The sequence below is a fragment of the Solea solea genome, chromosome 1 (assembly GCF_958295425.1).
Source record: "Solea solea chromosome 1, fSolSol10.1, whole genome shotgun sequence".
NCBI lineage: Eukaryota > Metazoa > Chordata > Actinopteri > Pleuronectiformes > Soleidae > Solea > Solea solea.
The window spans coordinates 30,578,378-30,595,461 of NC_081134.1; the positions used below are offsets into that span (position 1 = coordinate 30,578,378).

Here is a 17,084-nt window from a genome sequence, read left to right on the forward strand (position 1 = left end):
CAAAACCTTGCCTGGTTTGACCTATGAGTTAATGTCTTTACTTGCACCACAGTGAACGGCTGTTACGTTGCGTGGTTGTCATGAAGAACCGGTCTGGGCCGCGTGTTACCTTGAGGGCATAGTTACATTCCCGACACTCAGCTTGGGTGTGTGATTGGCATCAGAAGTGTAGCACAGAAGCAAGAACCGAACCAAATGCTGTGGAAATTCTTCTTGGAATCATTAGCTGCATCTGAGCGGACGTGTTGTGTCGATGGAGGCGCTAAGACGATCGGTGAGAAGCTTCAAGTTCCAAAACCAGTTGTGTTTGCGATTTAAATCCTCAGCCAAGAGAAATGACAGACCCGTCGTCGGTAAGTGCATGTTGTCGTCTTATGTCACACCACGTTAGGTACTTCCATATTAAAAAGAAATAAATAAATTCAGCTAAGTTTGAGCCATAGTTTAAACGTTGAAATTGTATGATTATGCTTTTATTTATCAAAGGTGTCATGGCTCAAGAACTTACTTTTCCCAAACCGAACCGGACGTCTTACATGTATGCCTCTCATGTGAAATTCCTGGAGTCGGGGGGAGCGAGAGTTGTCCCTGTCATGTACGTATCCCTTCATTGTCGGACGACTTTGCATTCTCAGAATATTTCTGCGTAAGCGACTTGTGGTACATGAAGAAGGTCAGAAGGTTTTAGGGCAGCCCGTGGGAAAGGGGTCCCACGGGGGTCCCCTTGGGTCAAAGGGAATTTGACTTGTAACCGGAAGGTTGCCGGTTCAAATCCCCACCCGGCCAAAAAGGGCTGGGGTACCCCTGAGCAAGGTACCCAACTCCCAATGCTCCCCCTGGCGCAGTGTGGCAGCCCACTGCTCCTAATTCTAGGATGGGTCAAATGCAGAGGAATACTTTCCCTAAGGGGATTAATTAAACTTATCTTAACTTACTTTGCACTCCTACTCCCTGTTAACGTTTCTTACAGGATAAACCAGACTGTGGAGGAGTACGAGAGACTGTTCAACTGCATCAACGGGTAAATAATTGCGTCGAAGTGAAATGGTTAAATCCTCGGGCCGCTTATGGAGAGAATTCTGCTCCTTGTTCAATCAAATAGAACAGATTTGAAACCAAAAAAGAGATTTGAGAGCAAAAAAATAGTTGTTTTGAGATCGAAACAGAACAGGTTGCAATTGAGAAAAAAAAATATGTGAGAACATATTTCTTCAACTTCAATCAAAACTATTGTTTGTAAGTAAAAACATACGACCATTTTGCTTATAAATCAGTCCTCTTTGCTTGCAAATTCTAAAGTTTTGCTTGCCAATTCAACTGCACTCGATGGGCGGGGCCTACGCTGGTGGATGAGAGAAGAGTTTCTATTGGTTGCTTTGACCTGGCTCCAGCTCCGTCTTCCGCATTACACCCACTTCTCCCTTGTGCTGTGCTGCTTGGAGGTAAGCCTGTTGCTCTGGAAACGTTTCCCATAAGTAATACATTGCGCTTTATATCGTTGGCTACAGCCTGCCGTACATTCACAACAACAACACATGTAATGAATTATAATGCCCTGCTGCTGCTGTCTCTGCTAGTCACGACATGAACAGAGTAACTGATGAGTGAGTGAATTACAGGGAGGCGTATACAACCTAGGGCTGTGATTTAAACATTTATTTAGTGTTGCATGGTACTCGCGGTGCCAAGACGTCACGGTTCCTACACAACAGTACTACCGTGGATTACCACACTACTGCCAGTTTCCACTGTGTCGGCGGGTTCTCACTACAGCTGTTCTCATGTCAACAAACACACGTGACGAATCATTGAACACATTCAAGCACATTACCAAACTCAGATGTATGTGTTTGTTATATTATGGAATGGATCTACAGAATCCTTGGGAACATTGATCGCCATTCGCTGTTGTTTTTTGTATTGACCACGACCTTTATTGTTATGCAATGTTACATAAATACTGTCAAAGTAATATGTCCGTTTTTCTTTTAGTGCCAGAATGGAAAAACCAACAGCAGTCACAAGCCAGGGTAAGTCAGAGCTTAATTTGTTTCTGTCAGGGACAGGGACAGATTCAGCGACTCTCAGTCCAAACTGAAATGACCAGTTGGACAGCTTTGCATCCATGCACATTTTCACGTTACATGCATTTTATCAGGATCAGTCTCTTCTCTTCATGTGGAGGGAACATGACCAAGTTAGGCTTTTAACACTGTACATTTTTACTACTTTTTCTACATTGTTTCTACTGTAGACATTTCACCATTAATGGTATAGGATTATTCAGGTAAAACAAATTACCTGAATTGCCATGATGGTAGGGCAATGATGGAGCTGCTGATTTGGGTTGTGTGGTTTAATTTGTGTATCTGTATTATTTTCTCTGGTACTTGGATGTGGTGCATGGGGCTTGACAGTCGGCTTACTTTAAGTTGGAACTAATAACATTACTTTTCTACAATCACACAGGTCTTTCCCTGGATTCTTCCGAGGCAAGAAAAGAGCACTCTCCAGAGGTCAAATGCCTACAGCCAAGGCTGTGAAGATATGGAAGCTGTTCGATGTTTCCTTTTTTTTTTTTACTTGGATCTAAGTCAGTCTGTCCCAGACTCTGTACAGAAGCTGCTGTCGCATAGATTCCTGCAACAAGAAAGACAAATAATATAACAAAACATAACAAAAAAGAGACTTCAGAGTATTACACTTTATTTTATTTCAAAAAACATTTGAAATCATAGCTGTACAATACTGCACTTTCCACCACAATGACAACACATATTATGTGCATGTAAAGCCTACCTGGACTTGTGATCTTGCAGTTATCCTTTCAGTCATGAAACTAAAGTAAAGCATGATCATTGAGGGCTCATAATATCTGAATGTTTTGTATCAGAACATAACATAAGCCTACATTATAACGGCCTCTATTAATTATGAAAGGAGGCTTAAAATCACAGGACATGTCTTTTGGTCTGATTATACAGATCAGTGGTGCTGAAATGTGCGTTTCTCTTCTATAGCCTACACATTCTACATCTCTGAGGTCAAAAGCATCATTCAGTGTCATTTAAGTCGGACCGTCTGACGCAGCTGCTCCTGTATAGACCAGTAATGCTGGCTGGTTAGAAATATGTGCGTGAATGTGTGCAATGATTCGTCACGTGTGTTTGTTGACATGAGAACAGCTGTAGTGAGAACCCGCGACACAGTGGAAACTGGCACCGCGTTCAGCGGTAGTGTGGTAATCCACGGTAGTACTGTTGTGTAGGAACTGTGACGTTTTGGCACCGCGAGTACCATGCAACACTAAATGTTTAAATCACAGCCCTAGGTTGTATACGCCTCCCTGTAATTCACTCCCTCATCAGTGTGCTTGCAGCAGCAGGGCATTATAATTCATTACATGTGTTGTTGTTGTTGTTGTTGTGAATGTACGGCAGGCTGTAGCCAACGATATATAGCGCAATGTATTACTTATGGGAAACGTTTCCAGAGCAACAGTCTTACCTCCAAGCAGCACAGCACAAGGGAGAAGTGGGTGTAATGCGGAAGACATAGAGCCAGGTCAAAGCAACCAATAGAAACTCTTCTCTCATCCACCAGCGAAGGCCCCGCCCATTGAGTGCAGTTGAATTGGCAAGCAAAACTTTAGAATTTGCAAGCAAAGAGGACTGATTTATAAGCAAAATGGTCGTTTTCAAATCTATTCTATTTGATTGAACAATAAAGGAACAGAATTCTCTCCATCGCCGCTGTGCAAGAATATGCTTTGCTTTCCATTTGCTGTGCTCTCAACAGAATTTACACACATCTGTGTAACTGACGACAACAAAGTTAAATTAAAACTCGCCCGGCAGCTCCATCTTCAACATCATCTGTGCAGTATAATCACTGTCCCTCCTCCTCTGCCTGTGACCAAACCATCTCGACCTTGACTCTCTCACTTCTCCAAACCGTTCAACCTGAGCTGTCCCTCGAATATGCTCATTTCTCATCCTGTCCATCCTGGTCCCTCCCAACAGCAGCTCTACTAACCTTTAATCCTCCTCTCTCTTCAGTGCAAACCTCCACCTCTCCAGGTTCTCTTCCACCTGTCCTCTCCTCTCACCACAGATTACAATCTATCAACCTGTCTGTCACAGTTGCAGACGAGAACGAGCTCGGAGCTGATCCTTGGCGTAATCCCACTTTCATCTCACCACTGCTAACACCCTCGCATACTTCTCTGCCACTCCCCACTTGATCTTCACTTTTTTCCTTAATGTCTCCCTTCCTCTGGGATTTTCTTGCTCTCCATGATTGTGTTCAACAATCTGGACCAAAGACATCGCCATACCTCCACAGGTATGTCGTCTGGACCAACTGCCTTTCCGCTACTCATTCTCTTCACAGCTGAACCTCACTTCCTCCTTACTAATCCTCTGCACTTCCCGAGGCACAAGTTCCTCTCCATCTGTCCTCCTCTCTCTCTCTCTCTCTCGCTCTGTTTCTCTCTCTCTCTCATTTTCCTCATTCATCAGCTCCTCAAAGTCCTTAATCACTCTAACCTGCTGAACCTCCTTCCCACGTCTCTCTGTCTAGCCAATCGATACAAGTCTTTGTCTCCTTCCAGAGTGTCTCTTACACAACTCATGATAAGCCTTTTTCTCTCGAGAGACTTCCAGTACTCCTGACCACCTTCTTCATCTCCCTGGCTGTCCCACTTTTTCCTTTGCCATCCTGTCAAAAGAAATGCTTCTTGTTCCAACCACCCTGTCCTGTGGGTGTATACACAGAAATGAATGTCCCCTTAGTCAGGTCTGATAGTTTTGCTTGACAGAGCCGGACACAACATTCTGCTTTCATGAAGACCAACAACAAACATGGCCAAAGTTTCCTCTCTGACGTTATGTTTGTGTTTATTTCAGGGTCCTCTTACCGGGCGGACCCGTTTGCCCCATGTCATCTGCTTACGCGAGGTCTGCAAAGATCTTTTATGAGCTTGCTATCGAGGTAAATTTACGTCTTTTTTCTTTTCTTTTTACAAGTTACCCACTTGAAATTTGAGTCTGTTAATGTTGCACCAGGTTTCATGCGGTCTGTGACGTTTCAGGCGAATAAGAAAGGCGACTATTTCCCCGTGTGGGGCACCTGTCTGGGATTACACATGCTGTCTTATCTGACAAGTGGAGAAGACTTACTGATCGTGACCAACACAAAGGGTGTATTATTGCCTCTGACCTTCACTGATGGTATGGCTTTTGTCTTGATATGTACGATAACCTGTTCATACAGAGGCAGGTTTAAATCTTTACTGTAATCCAAAAGTAATTTATCTCGGGTTTGAAACTGAACGACCTCATCTCCAAAGTTAAGGCTATCTAAGCATGATGAATAGACTACCAGATGGGGAAGTAGCAATGTTTGCTGAGTTTTAATGCTAACATCATTTAATGAGTACAAATTGGCACGATCATTTACGTAGGATGCAAATCGCCAAAATGGACACCAAAATTTCAAATGGCCGACTTCATATTGAGTTGAGGCCATGGTTACGGTCGACTTTTTTGTTCATCTTGGTCTATAACATCTTCCCGCCAAGTTTCGGGAAATTGATGGAACTCAGTTTTGCCTCACATTAGGGAGGCACTTTAGAGCCCTTGAGCCACACATGTCCGGGAACTATGCCCATATCGCATTTTCACCAGACCTGACCTCCATGCAAAGTTTCAAGAGTTTTTATGCCTGTTAACCCCCTCAAAAATGACAGCAAATCCACAGATATACTAATAATGTAAAGGAAAACAATAGGTTCCTCGCACAAAGTTGTGCCAGGCGCCATTTCAGCCCCTGCCATTCGTGCTTGGGGCCTAATATTACTACAGTATAAATTATAACATTATTTCTCATCTCCAAGATGCCAAAAAAAGCCCGATGTTCAGGGGCTTCACAGATGAACTCATGAAAGAACTGGCCTCTGAGCCGCTGTCACAACACGCACACAAGTGGAGTCTGGCGTTATCTGTAAGTCATTCCTTACTGTTACGATTTTCCATCAAAAAAAAAACGTCAAAGATTGCAACCTTCCTCTGTTTCTTTCAGACGTTCAACTCAAATGAGAAACTGAAGAAGTTCTACAAAGTTCTGACCACGAATAAGGACGGAGAAGTTGAGTTTGTTTCCACAATGGAAGGTAAGTTTAACGTGACATCACATACAGTATCTGCTCCCATTCCAGGTCAAACAAAGCATCCCATTAAATTGAGCATATTCTCTGTTCACCTTTCCCACAGCGTATGATTACCCGATTTATGCGATTCAGTGGCACCCAGAAAAAAATGCATTTGAATGGACAAAGCCTGCTATTGCACACTGTCCCTCAGCAGTCAAGACCACGTTCCACATAGCAGAGTTCTTTGTTGGCGAAGGTACGAAGAGTGCGGCATTATTATTTTTTTGGCTTCTTTTAAATAGTGAGTCGTTACACAATAAAAAAAGAGTTTTTGATGTTGATGTCATGTTATTGTTTCCTCTCCCTGCTGCAGCCAGAAAGAACTTCCACAGATTTGAATCAGAGGAGGAGGAGAGGAAAGCGTTGATATACAACTACTCTCCTGTGTACACTGGGCCTGTGTCTGGCTTTGAGCAAACCTATTATTTCTGCTGATCACAATGGAAATATTACAATAAAACAGTGTTAAATGTTGCCTTTATGTTCTGCTGCCTTTAAGTGGCCCCCAAAAAAATATGAATCAAAAACGATAAAATGTCTATTTTTTTTTTTGCTTCACTCAACAGTTACTGAAGTTACTGAATCACTTCACTGATTCAGCATGTCCAACCTTATATAGAAACGGTTTTCTGTTTGAAGCTTGTCAGTTATCATTTTCCAAAAGGGTTAGTCTCTATGGCTAGTTTCAGGTTATCTTCACTGAATCACTGAATTGTTTTGTAAATTACGTTCCCATTTAGAGGAAAAAAGTACGACATGTTCGGGTGGACAGCGGTGTGATTCACAGCTGGTAGCAGGTGACGCCAAATTGTGAATCATGAGGCTGGTTGCCACTTGATTCTTAGGTTAAATTTTTTGGTTGTTACACATTTACATTTAAGCATTTAGCAAACGGGGAATAAGCTACATAAGAAGAAGAAGCCTTGGAAAGAACTCCACCAGGTAGGAACAGTGGACTGACAGAGGGTGAGAGTAGCAGACGCGGATCCAAGTGCAGAAGGAGATCGTGCAGGGTAGGGGGGTAAGGTAAGTGCTGGGACAGAAGATGCTCTTGGAAAAGCTGGGGCTTCAAGAGCTACTTGAAGATAGACAGGGACGTCCCCTGTTCTTGTAGCGATTGGTAGGTCATTCCATCAGCTTGGAATGCACGAAAAGAGTCTGGATTGTCTTGTTGGCACTGGCGCCAGGCGACAAACCTTGTTGATCAGAGTAGTCTAGGGGTAACATAAGCCTTTAGGAGAGAATTTAAGCAGGTGGGAGCAGACCCATGAAGCGCTTTGTAGGCTAGCATCAGTGATTTGAATTTAATGCGGGCGGCTAGGGGTAGCTCAACGAACAGAGGGGTGACGTGTGCTCTTTTAGACTGATTGAAGACCAGAAGCATCAGCCAATTGTTTTATGTAGCGTGGGTGTTAAGTGCAGGACATCCCTATCCTGCGTTCTACTGTATGTTCTACTTTTTTCCACAGATGCCTAGGACTGGTGCCTGTTTTGGGGGTTAATGGTGTCTTGTTTCTCCTTTTGTGAGTAAAGCTGCTACTCTCAGAGCAGCTCACTTTGGTTTAATAAAAAATACTAAACATTGAAAAAAAAAAAAAGTTTTGTCTCTTCCTCTCCAACTTTAAAATTTCCCACTTATTTTTACACTGTTACTCCCATCATCCCCTGGACTTTACAGGGTATAACACAGGATATTTTGATCTTGGATGAGCAGTGAGATTAAAGCTGTTGACCCGTTTTGGAGGATTAACCAATTCATTGTAACCAGTTTGAATGAGTAGATGTGTTGGCGGGAGTAGTTGGGTTGGGCAGATGTGGTATGAGGGTTTGTGACATTCCTGAGTCTGCCTGGGCGTATTGTTCCGAGGTGTAGCACACTGGCATTTACCACGAGGCGAATGCTTTAGCTGTATCTGAACAGGAGTGTTCAGGAGCCGGATCAATGGAGGCGCTAAGACGAGCAGCGAAAAGTGTGATGTTTAAAAACCAGTTGAGGTTCAAGTCTTCAGCCAAGAGAAATGACAGACCCATCATCGGTAAGTTAATGTTGTCATGTTTTGTACAAATAGAGTTAAGCTAACCATTATGCTACAGCCACAAACCCAACCCCTTTATTGGTGTCATTTTTTTCATTTAGAATGCAATATTTGTTTTTTAACAAAGGAGTTTCACTTTTACTGGTAATTGTTAAAAGTTGCTATGTTTTTATTTTTTAAAGGTATCATGGCTCAAGAAGCTACTCATCCTAAACCAAACCGGACATCTCACATTTATGCAAATCATGTGAAATTTGTGGAGTCGGGAGGGGCAAGGGTTGTCCCTATCAAGTAAGCATCAGATATGACCTGACTACTTTACACACTGATGACTAGTGCAGGATCAGTTCATAATTTTCTGTTCAACACCTCAGGCATGTTTGACTTACTTCCACTTCTGTTGGTTTGTACAGGATAAACCAGACTGCGGAGGAGTACGAGAGACTGTTCAACTCCATTAATGGGTAAATAATTAAATTGTTGTGAAACACTTACCTTCGAGAGCCAGTGTATACGAATTAGAAGAATATTGGCCATTTTCTCACCTTTATTGACACACATCCACGGAGAGGTGTAGTGGCAACTGAACAAAAATGGCTCTAACAGGAGTCCACTCCTTACGCTTATCCGGGTACAGGTCACAAGACCAGTGAGGCCCAGACACTGCTCTCCCCAACCACCCCACCTCACCCAGCTCTGCTGGTGGGACACTGAGGCGTTCCCAGGCCAAACGAGAGGTATAATCTCTCCAGTGTGTCTTGGGTCTGCCCTGGGTCCTCCTTCTGGTTGGGCATGCCCAAAACACCGCCCCAGGTAGACGTTCAGGGCGCATCCTAACTTAGATGCCTGAACCACCTGAATTGGGTCCTCGTGATGTGATGGAGCAGTGGCTCGACTCCGAGCCTTGGCCGACTGTCCACTCTCCTCACCCTATCTACACCCTGGTACAGCGTCTGCATCACTGCAGAGGCTGTCCCAATCCGCCTGTCAATCTCTCACTCCACTTTCCCCTCACTTTTGAACAAGACCCCGAGATACTTAAAATTCTGGACTTGGGGAAGTGGGCAATCCACCTTTCTTTGGCTGAGTACCATGGCTTCAGATTTAGAGGTGCTGATCCTCACTCCAACTGCTTCACACTCAGCTGGTCGCTGTTTGATGAAGCCAGTAGGACCATGCTATCTGCAAAATGCAGGGCCAGGATCCTCTGGTTCCTTAAACCTGACATCCTCCATCACCCTGCTGCACCTAGAAATCCTGTACATAAAAATTATGAACATCTCTTACTGGGTATGAGTCTGAATCACTGCCAGCAATGCGAACCAAGCTCCTTTGAGTACAGAGATCAGACCACCTGTAGCAATAAGCTGTCCACCCCTTACACTAGGACTACTCCCCACAGGACACCTCGGGGGACATGACCATGTATTGTCAATAACCTCTCACTTTATGTTTGTGTTTTGTTCAGGGTTTATTTCCCAGGCGGACGTGTGAGCCGCACCTCATCTGCTTATACAAGGTCTGCAAAGATCTTTTATGAGCTTGCTATTGAGGTAAATGTGTTGTTGTTTTTTAAAAAAAAATATATGATAACAAGTAAACTGTGTGTTGAGAAGATGGAAAGAGTACTTTGATGAGCTCATGAATGAGGAAAATGAGAGAGAGAGAGAAACTAGTGCCTCAGGATGTCTCCTCAGGACAGTGAGACAGGTGCTACGCTGAAGATTCAAGGATTAGAGGCAGTGAAAGTGGGTAAGATAAATACCAGGGGGCAACCAAATGAGTGCTAAGGTTGATGTCTAACAGAGGGATAGCTGCAAAAATGAAAGCTAAGGTCTACGAAAGGTAGTGAGACCTGCTAGCAGGCATTTTTTGTAGACGGTGACACTGTGATTAACCGATTAAAGGAAGAAGAAGAGGACCAGCTTGAAATGTTTGTTGATGTTTGTCGAAGGTTTCATTATGTCTGTGATGTTTCAGGCAAACAAGAAAGGCGACTATTTTCCTGTGTGGGGCACCTGTTTAGGATTACACATACTGTGTTTTTTGACAAGTGGTGAAGACTTACTAACAGTGACTGACACAAAGGATGTGTTAATGCCTCTCACTTTCACTGATGGTATGGATTTGTCTTAATATCTATCACTTATCAAAAAATAGACTTTTGGACATTTTAGGAGAGTGTTTATTAAGTTTAATGTCAGATGGTTGTTGCAGGACAAAAGTGGGCCGTCTTTGGATAAATGTATGATGAAACATTAATTTATTGCATAAATTAATTATTACATTATTGCTCATCTCTAGGTGCCAAAGACAGCCCAATGTTCAGGGGCTTCCCAGATGAAGTCATCAAAGATTTGGCTTCTGAGCCGCTGTCACAACACGCGCACAAGTGGAGCCTGGCATTATCTGTAAGTCATTACTCATTACTATTACGATGAGAAAAAGGTTCTCAGTCAGACACTGCCAACAAAGCAACCTTCCTCTGTTTCTTTCAGACTTACAACTCCAATGAGAAACTGAAGAAGTTCTACAAAGTTCTTAACACGAATACGGACGGAAAAGTTAAGTTTGTGTCCACAATGGAAGGTAAGTTTAATGTGGCATCACCTTTATCTGCACACAGTTAAATAAAACACAACATTATAGCATATTCTTTGTTCACCTTTCTGCAGCGTATGATTATCCAATTTATGCGATTCAGTGGCACCCAGAAAAAAATGCATTTGAATGGACAAAGCCTGCTGTTGCACACTGTCCATCAGCAGTCAAGACCTCATTCCTCATGGCAGAGTTCTTTGTTGGTGAAGGTACGAAGAGTGCAGCATTACTTGGGTGCTTCATTTGAAGTCAGTTGCTGCACAATTAAAAAAAAGTGTTTTTGATGTTAATGTCTGGTGTTGTTTCCTCTCCCTGCTGCAGCCAGGAAGAACTTTCACAGATTTGAAACAGAGAAGGAGGAGCTGAAAGCGCTGATATACAACTATTCCACTGTTTACACTGCGCCTGTGTATGGCTTTGAGCAAACCTATTTTTTCTGCTGATATCCTGGAAACATTATAATGTTAATACAACAGTGAAACACGAGTTGACATGAGTCAAAATCATTTGAGTTGAAAGTCCAACTTGTCTAACTTGTCTCACTGACTTGTTTCAGCATTTCCAACTGTTTCACTCTTATTCTTTCCAAAGTCTGTATAAAGAAAGTTGACACAATAATTTTGTTTGCCGGTTGAAGTTCACCAGGAAATAAGGATGTCCACCAGGGTAGATTAACCACAAGGGGGCAACACAAAAAACTCGTTTTTTGCCTCCTGTTGCCATTTTACCTTTAAAGACAGTAACATAAAAACTACATGGGAAGTTTTTATTGTAAAAGGAGCCATTGCAGACAAGTAATGATGAAAGTACTGAAGAAGTAGAATGCACACGGGAGCTACTGCAATAGGCCGCCATGTATGCATGAGGCCGTTACTGATCTTGAATCATGAGGAGTCCAACATCTTTTAAATGACATCACTACAGGTTACCACTTGATTCCTCTGTTTAATCTTTTGGTTGGTACACCTATCAGGCGTTTGCTTTTTAGGTGCCAGGGTGGTCTATGGGACATCCCTGTCCTGTGTTCTGCTGTGTGTTTTGTGGACTTTTTAAAAGGTCAATCAACTACTCTAGGAGCAGCTCGCTTGTTTTGTGGATTTCATTATCATATACACCTTAAATGATATCAACACATCCTGTAAAATTGTGTCATATGTATGTACAGTGAGTGTGCTCTGTGTGTTTGTGTTTATCTCGACATAGGCTGCTTTAACATGACAAGTATTTGTTATCATGCAGGGCCTGATCTCTTCTTGACGAATCCAAATAAGAGCAAAGTTAAAAATTAATTAATTTTATTTACAAAAAGAAAACTGATGATCACTGATGAAGTGCCCTGGCTTTGCATCAGAAGATGTTTCATAACATTGTTTGACTGGAGAAACCTGTGACTGCCAGGAATGGGCTGGTTGACAACCAGGAAGACTTTAGTGACAACTGGAGAGACCGCTAACTGGGGTGGCATGGGTGAGCATCCCTACCCCGCACCGCCTGTAAAGGAGAACCCAAACAAGCTACAGAAAAAGCAAAGGAGGACCCCGGGAGTATGAGCACCCCAGCTGGACAGATGTAAGGTTAACAAACAACAGCAATGGACATGACATCTGAAAAGAGAAGGATCAAGTGGCCTCAAGCCTCTAAAACATCAGAGTAGCAGACGTTTGATGAGGATGTGGTGCTGGAAGCAACAGCCAAAGGGGATGTGGAGAAGAGGCTGTAGACCATGACAACCATCATAGTGTGCATGGCAGTCGAGAGGTTCGGTGTTGAAGAAGAAAGGGGAGCCTATTGAGTTGCTGCCCAAAAGCTCTAGGGGAAGGCGGATACCGCTGGCGCCATGACCAGGTGCTCAAAACCATCGCAGAGAGCATCTGTAGCGATATCACTAACTGTTGAAGGTCCAAACTCATGAAGCAATCCATTAGCTTCATCAATGCTGGAGAGGAGCCAAAAAGAACACCTTAAGGAACATCAGGACTTCTCAACACTGCACAGCACTTGCAACTGACGGTGGACCGAGGCAGGCAACTCAAGTTTCCACAGCATGTTGTCAAGGCCACCCTCAGACCTGACATCATCCTGGTGTTGGAGGCAACAAAGAATGTTAGAGGTCACTGTGCCATGGGAAGAGCAGATGGAGGAGGTCTTTGAGCGGAAGAGGGAGACATATCAGACAACGCTGGAAGGCAATGTGCTTGCCTGTGGAGGAAGGGTGCAGAGGCTTTGCATCTGAAGATCTTTCGTGAAAACACACACTCATCTCAACACACGCTTCCTCCTTGCGACTTCCATCGAGTGATGTTTTCCCTTATTAGAAAACATCCTCAGGTGCAAAAAAACGGGGAGGTGCCAAAACAAGGAGGAGACTGAGTTCACACAAACACAGACGTGCATTCCAACTCAATAGACCACACCATGCCTTAGTGAAGGTGTATATAATGTCTTGCAGTCTGATAGTTTGTGATGTGCTGGCTGAGGTTGTCATTAGATTCCTGAGTCTGCCTGTGTGCATTGTTCCCAAGTGTAGAACAGTGGCAAGTACTGAACCAACTATTGTGGAAATATTTTGGGCCAGTGACACTAGGACGAGCAGCAAAAAGTAAAGTTCAGCAACATGTCTCTCCCGATGAATTCTTCACCCAAGAGAAATGACAGACCCATCATTGGTAAGTTTATCTTCTCATCTTAGGTTATACCATGTTATGAACTGTCGTATGATGTAAATCGCCAGCTGAACCACCTCCTTTTTTGGTATTGTCATTTTTCAATCAGAAAAATATTACTTGTTGTAAAAAGTAGTTTCACTTTTACATGTAATTATTAAAACTTGCCATGTTTTTATTTTTTTAAAGGTATCTTGGCTCAAGAAGCTACTCATCCTAAACCAAACCAGACATCTCACATGTTTGCAAATCATGTGAAATTCCTGGAGTCCGGAGGGGCAAGGGTTGTCCCTATCAAGTAAGCATCAGTTACGACCTGACTGCTTTACACACTGATGACACATATGGTGGTGCGCACTAGTGCAGCATCTCCTAGTTTGCTAGAATTCAGTTTAGAATAGTTTGTACAAAGCCCTGTTCAGGCATGTTTGACTTCCACTTCTGTTTAAATGTGTACAGGATACACCAGACTGTGGAGGAGTACACGAGACTGTTCAACTCCATTAATGGGTAAATACTTGTGCTGTTGTGAAACAATAACCTAAAATATCTAGTGTATAAGAATTAGAACATAACATCACATTTCGTTAATAACCTCTGACTTAATGTTTGTATTTTGTTTAGGGTCTATTTCCCAGGTGGACGTGTAAGCCGCACCACATCTGCTTATGCAAGGTCTGCAAAGATCTTTTATGACCTTGCTATTGAGGTAAGATTTATTAATATTATGATTTTATACAAAGTCAGAAGCTTGAAATGTTTCAGTGATTAAGGACATAGATGGAAATGTGCTAACAAGTAAAACAGTATTTTGAGAAGGGGAAATAGTGCCTCAGGAAGTGCAAAGGATTAATAAGGAGGAAGTGAGGGCAGCTCTGGAGACAGTGAAGAGTGGAAAGTCCTGAGGAGATGTGGAAATGTCGAGGAGAAGAAAGCTATGGACTTTTGTCAAGATAGTTTAACACAAGGAGAGAAGGTCAGAAGTGTCTTTGTGGATCTAGAGAAAGCTTATGATCGGGTGCCAAGAGTGGAACTGTGGTATGAAGGAGCGTGGGGTAGCAGAGTAGTATGTGAAGGTGGTGCAGGACCTGTATGAGGACAGTTGGAGTGGCAGATGGGTTCAAGGTGAAGAAGAGTGTCAGGGGTGATGTGAAACAGAAGGATGGCAGCAAAAGTGAAAGACAAGCTCTAAAAGACAGAATTGAGACCTGCCATGAAGTATGGTTTGGAGACAGTGACACTGTGTAAAAGACAGGAGGCAGAACTGAAGATGCTGACATTTTCGTTGGGACTGACCAGGATGGACACGATTAGAAATGAGCATATTCGAGGGACAGCTCGGTTTGGAAATTAAGTAAGAGAGACAAGGTCAAGATAGTCTGGTCTCATACAGAATAGTGAGAGTGATTAAATTGGACAAAAGATGTTGAAGATGGAGCTGCCAGGCAGGAGGAAAAGGGAAGACCACAGAGAAGGTTCAGGGGAAGCGAAATGAAGAAGAGGACCAGCTTGAAATGTTTGTTGATGTCTATGGTTTCATAATGTTTGTGATGTTTCAGGCAAACCAAAGAGGCGACTACTTTCCTGTGTGGGGCACCTGTCTAGGATTTCAAAGCATGACTATGTTGACATGCGGAGAAGAATTATTGACAGAGACCAGGACAAATAATGCATTAATGCCTCTGACCTTCACTGAGGGTATGGTATGGATTTGTCTTAATATCTATCACTTATCAAAAGAGACTTTTTGATGTTCTAGCAGCAGTTACAGCTGATTTGGACATGTAATTAATTTGTAATTTAGATTTTATCAATTTTAATGTCCGATTTTTTTTTTAGTGACAAAGTTGGATCTTATTTGTATGTATGAATTATAAAATGAGCCACACGGTTGGTGTAGTGGTTAGAACTCTTGCCTTTGCAGCAAAAAGACCCGGGTTCGAGCTCCGGTATGAACAAGGGCCTTTCTGCATGGTGTTTGCATGTTCTCCCCGTGTGTGCATGGGTTTTCTCCGGGTTCTCCGGCTTCCTCCCACAGTCCAAAAACATGCAAAATGTGGATTAGCTAAATTGGACACTCTAAATTGACCATAAGTGTGAGTGTGAGAGTGAATGGTTGTTTGTCTCTGTATGTGGCCTGTGATGGACTGGCGAACTGTCCAGGTGTACCCCGCCTATCGCCCGATGTCAGCTGAGATTGGCACAGCACCCCTCGCGAGGATTAAGTTGGTAGAAAAGGGATGGATGGATGCATGGAATTATAACATGAATGCTCATCTCTAGATGCCAAAGACAGCCGGTTGTACAGTGGCTTCCCAGATGAAATCATCAAAGATCTGACTAATGAGCCGCTGTCACAACACGCGCACAAGTGGAGTCTGGCATTATCTGTAAGTCATTACTCATTACAGTTAGAAAATGGTTCAGTCAGACACTGTCCACCAAGCAACGTTCCTCTGTTTCTTTCAGACTTACAACTCAAATGAGAAACTGAAGAAGTTCTACAAAGTTCTTAACACGAATACAGATGGAGAAGTTGAGTTTGCGTCAACACTGGAAGGTAAGTTTAATGTGGCATCACATTTATCTGCACACAGTTAAATAAAACATACAATTAAATTGAGCATATGCTTTGTTCACCTTTCTGCAGCGTATGATTACCCAATTTATGTGGTTCAGTGGCACCCAGAAAAAAATGCATTTGAATGGTCAAATCCTGTTATTGCACACTGTCCCTCAGCAGTCAAGACCTCATTCCTCATGGCAGAGTTCTTTGTTGGTGAAGGTGCGAAGAGTGCAGCATTATTTTGGTGCTTTATTTGAAGTCAGTCGCTGCATAATAAAGAGTAATAATAATTGTTTCCTCTCCCTGCTGCAGCCAGGAAGAACTTCCACAGATTTGAATCAGAGGAGGAGGAAAGGAAAGCGCTGATATACAACTACTCCACTGTTTACACTGGGCCTGTGTGTGGCTTTGAGCAAACTTATTTTTTCTGCTGATATGCTGAAACATTACAATGTTAATATTACAGCAAAACAATTAGTTAGATGTTCAGCTGCCCTAAAGTGGCCAGCAAATAATCTACAATAAAAAAGATGATTCAAAATCATTTGAGTTGACAGTCCTTTCGACTTTTGAATGTAACACAGGAAGTCCGTCTGACCAGACAGAGCTTTGTTTGCGCTGAAAAATCGGATATTCTGTGGCTTTGATCTCCAGATCGCGTGTGTGTCGTAGACTGCTTTGCCGTAGACTGCTTTGCCGTATACCGTTGGAAACAGCAGAGTCTCTTTCATTTGAGCTGTATGGAGTGTGTTATCAATAGTTTCGGAGCGTTAGATCCAGAAATGCGGCGAAAAGTGCAGAGTGGGTTGACGCAGCAGTACGAAGTGATATGTAGTTCATTCATTTAGTTGTTATTTGAGCTGTGTTTGTCTCATTTAAATATTTTCTTTCAGGATTCACTTTTTTCGTGATCCTTCTTCACAAATTGTTTGCGCAAACTCTGTCAGGGTCTCCCAATTAGGGGACCGCCGAGTTTAAGGGGTAACTTTCTATCCACCAAATATGAG

The 17,084-nt window shown here is 42.9% G+C and overlaps 3 protein-coding genes and 1 long non-coding RNA gene across 5 annotated transcripts; all 4 read left to right on the forward strand.

Annotated features, from left to right (window-relative positions):
- The first annotated feature begins 53 nt into the window (after nt 1-53).
- LOC131468618 (gamma-glutamyl hydrolase-like) lies at nt 54-6,682 on the forward strand. Its single transcript, XM_058643093.1, has 9 exons — nt 54-353; nt 487-595; nt 971-1,021; nt 4,908-4,992; nt 5,093-5,231; nt 5,897-6,003; nt 6,082-6,172; nt 6,273-6,407; nt 6,525-6,682. Exons 1-9 carry the CDS (start codon nt 254-256, stop codon nt 6,644-6,646), a joined length of 939 nt encoding a protein of 312 aa, XP_058499076.1. The 5' UTR covers nt 54-253; the 3' UTR covers nt 6,647-6,682.
- Nucleotides 1,385-2,860, forward strand: LOC131468639 (uncharacterized). 2 transcript variants are annotated; one of them, XR_009241732.1, is made up of 3 exons: nt 1,385-1,442; nt 1,993-2,030; nt 2,470-2,860. It is a non-coding gene; the product is annotated as an uncharacterized LOC131468639 (long non-coding RNA). The 2 variants fall into 2 exon arrangements; XR_009241731.1 differs by lacking the exon at nt 1,385-1,442 and having other exon boundaries at nt 1,631-2,030.
- A 1,394-nt stretch (nt 6,683-8,076) lies between the features above and the next one.
- On the forward strand, nt 8,077-11,334 carry LOC131468621 (gamma-glutamyl hydrolase-like). The gene is made up of 9 exons (XM_058643107.1): nt 8,077-8,247; nt 8,430-8,538; nt 8,661-8,711; nt 9,716-9,800; nt 10,228-10,366; nt 10,552-10,658; nt 10,746-10,836; nt 10,923-11,057; nt 11,170-11,334. The coding sequence occupies exons 1-9, from the start codon at nt 8,154-8,156 to the stop codon at nt 11,289-11,291; spliced, it is 933 nt and encodes a 310-aa protein (XP_058499090.1). The 5' UTR covers nt 8,077-8,153; the 3' UTR covers nt 11,292-11,334.
- Nucleotides 11,335-11,438: 104 nt separating this feature from the next.
- LOC131468630 (gamma-glutamyl hydrolase-like) lies at nt 11,439-16,629 on the forward strand. Its single transcript, XM_058643119.1, has 9 exons — nt 11,439-13,514; nt 13,701-13,809; nt 13,971-14,021; nt 14,136-14,220; nt 15,071-15,209; nt 15,795-15,901; nt 15,981-16,071; nt 16,162-16,296; nt 16,390-16,629. The coding sequence occupies exons 1-9, from the start codon at nt 13,463-13,465 to the stop codon at nt 16,509-16,511; spliced, it is 891 nt and encodes a 296-aa protein (XP_058499102.1). The 5' UTR covers nt 11,439-13,462; the 3' UTR covers nt 16,512-16,629.
- The last annotated feature ends 455 nt before the right edge of the window (nt 16,630-17,084 follow it).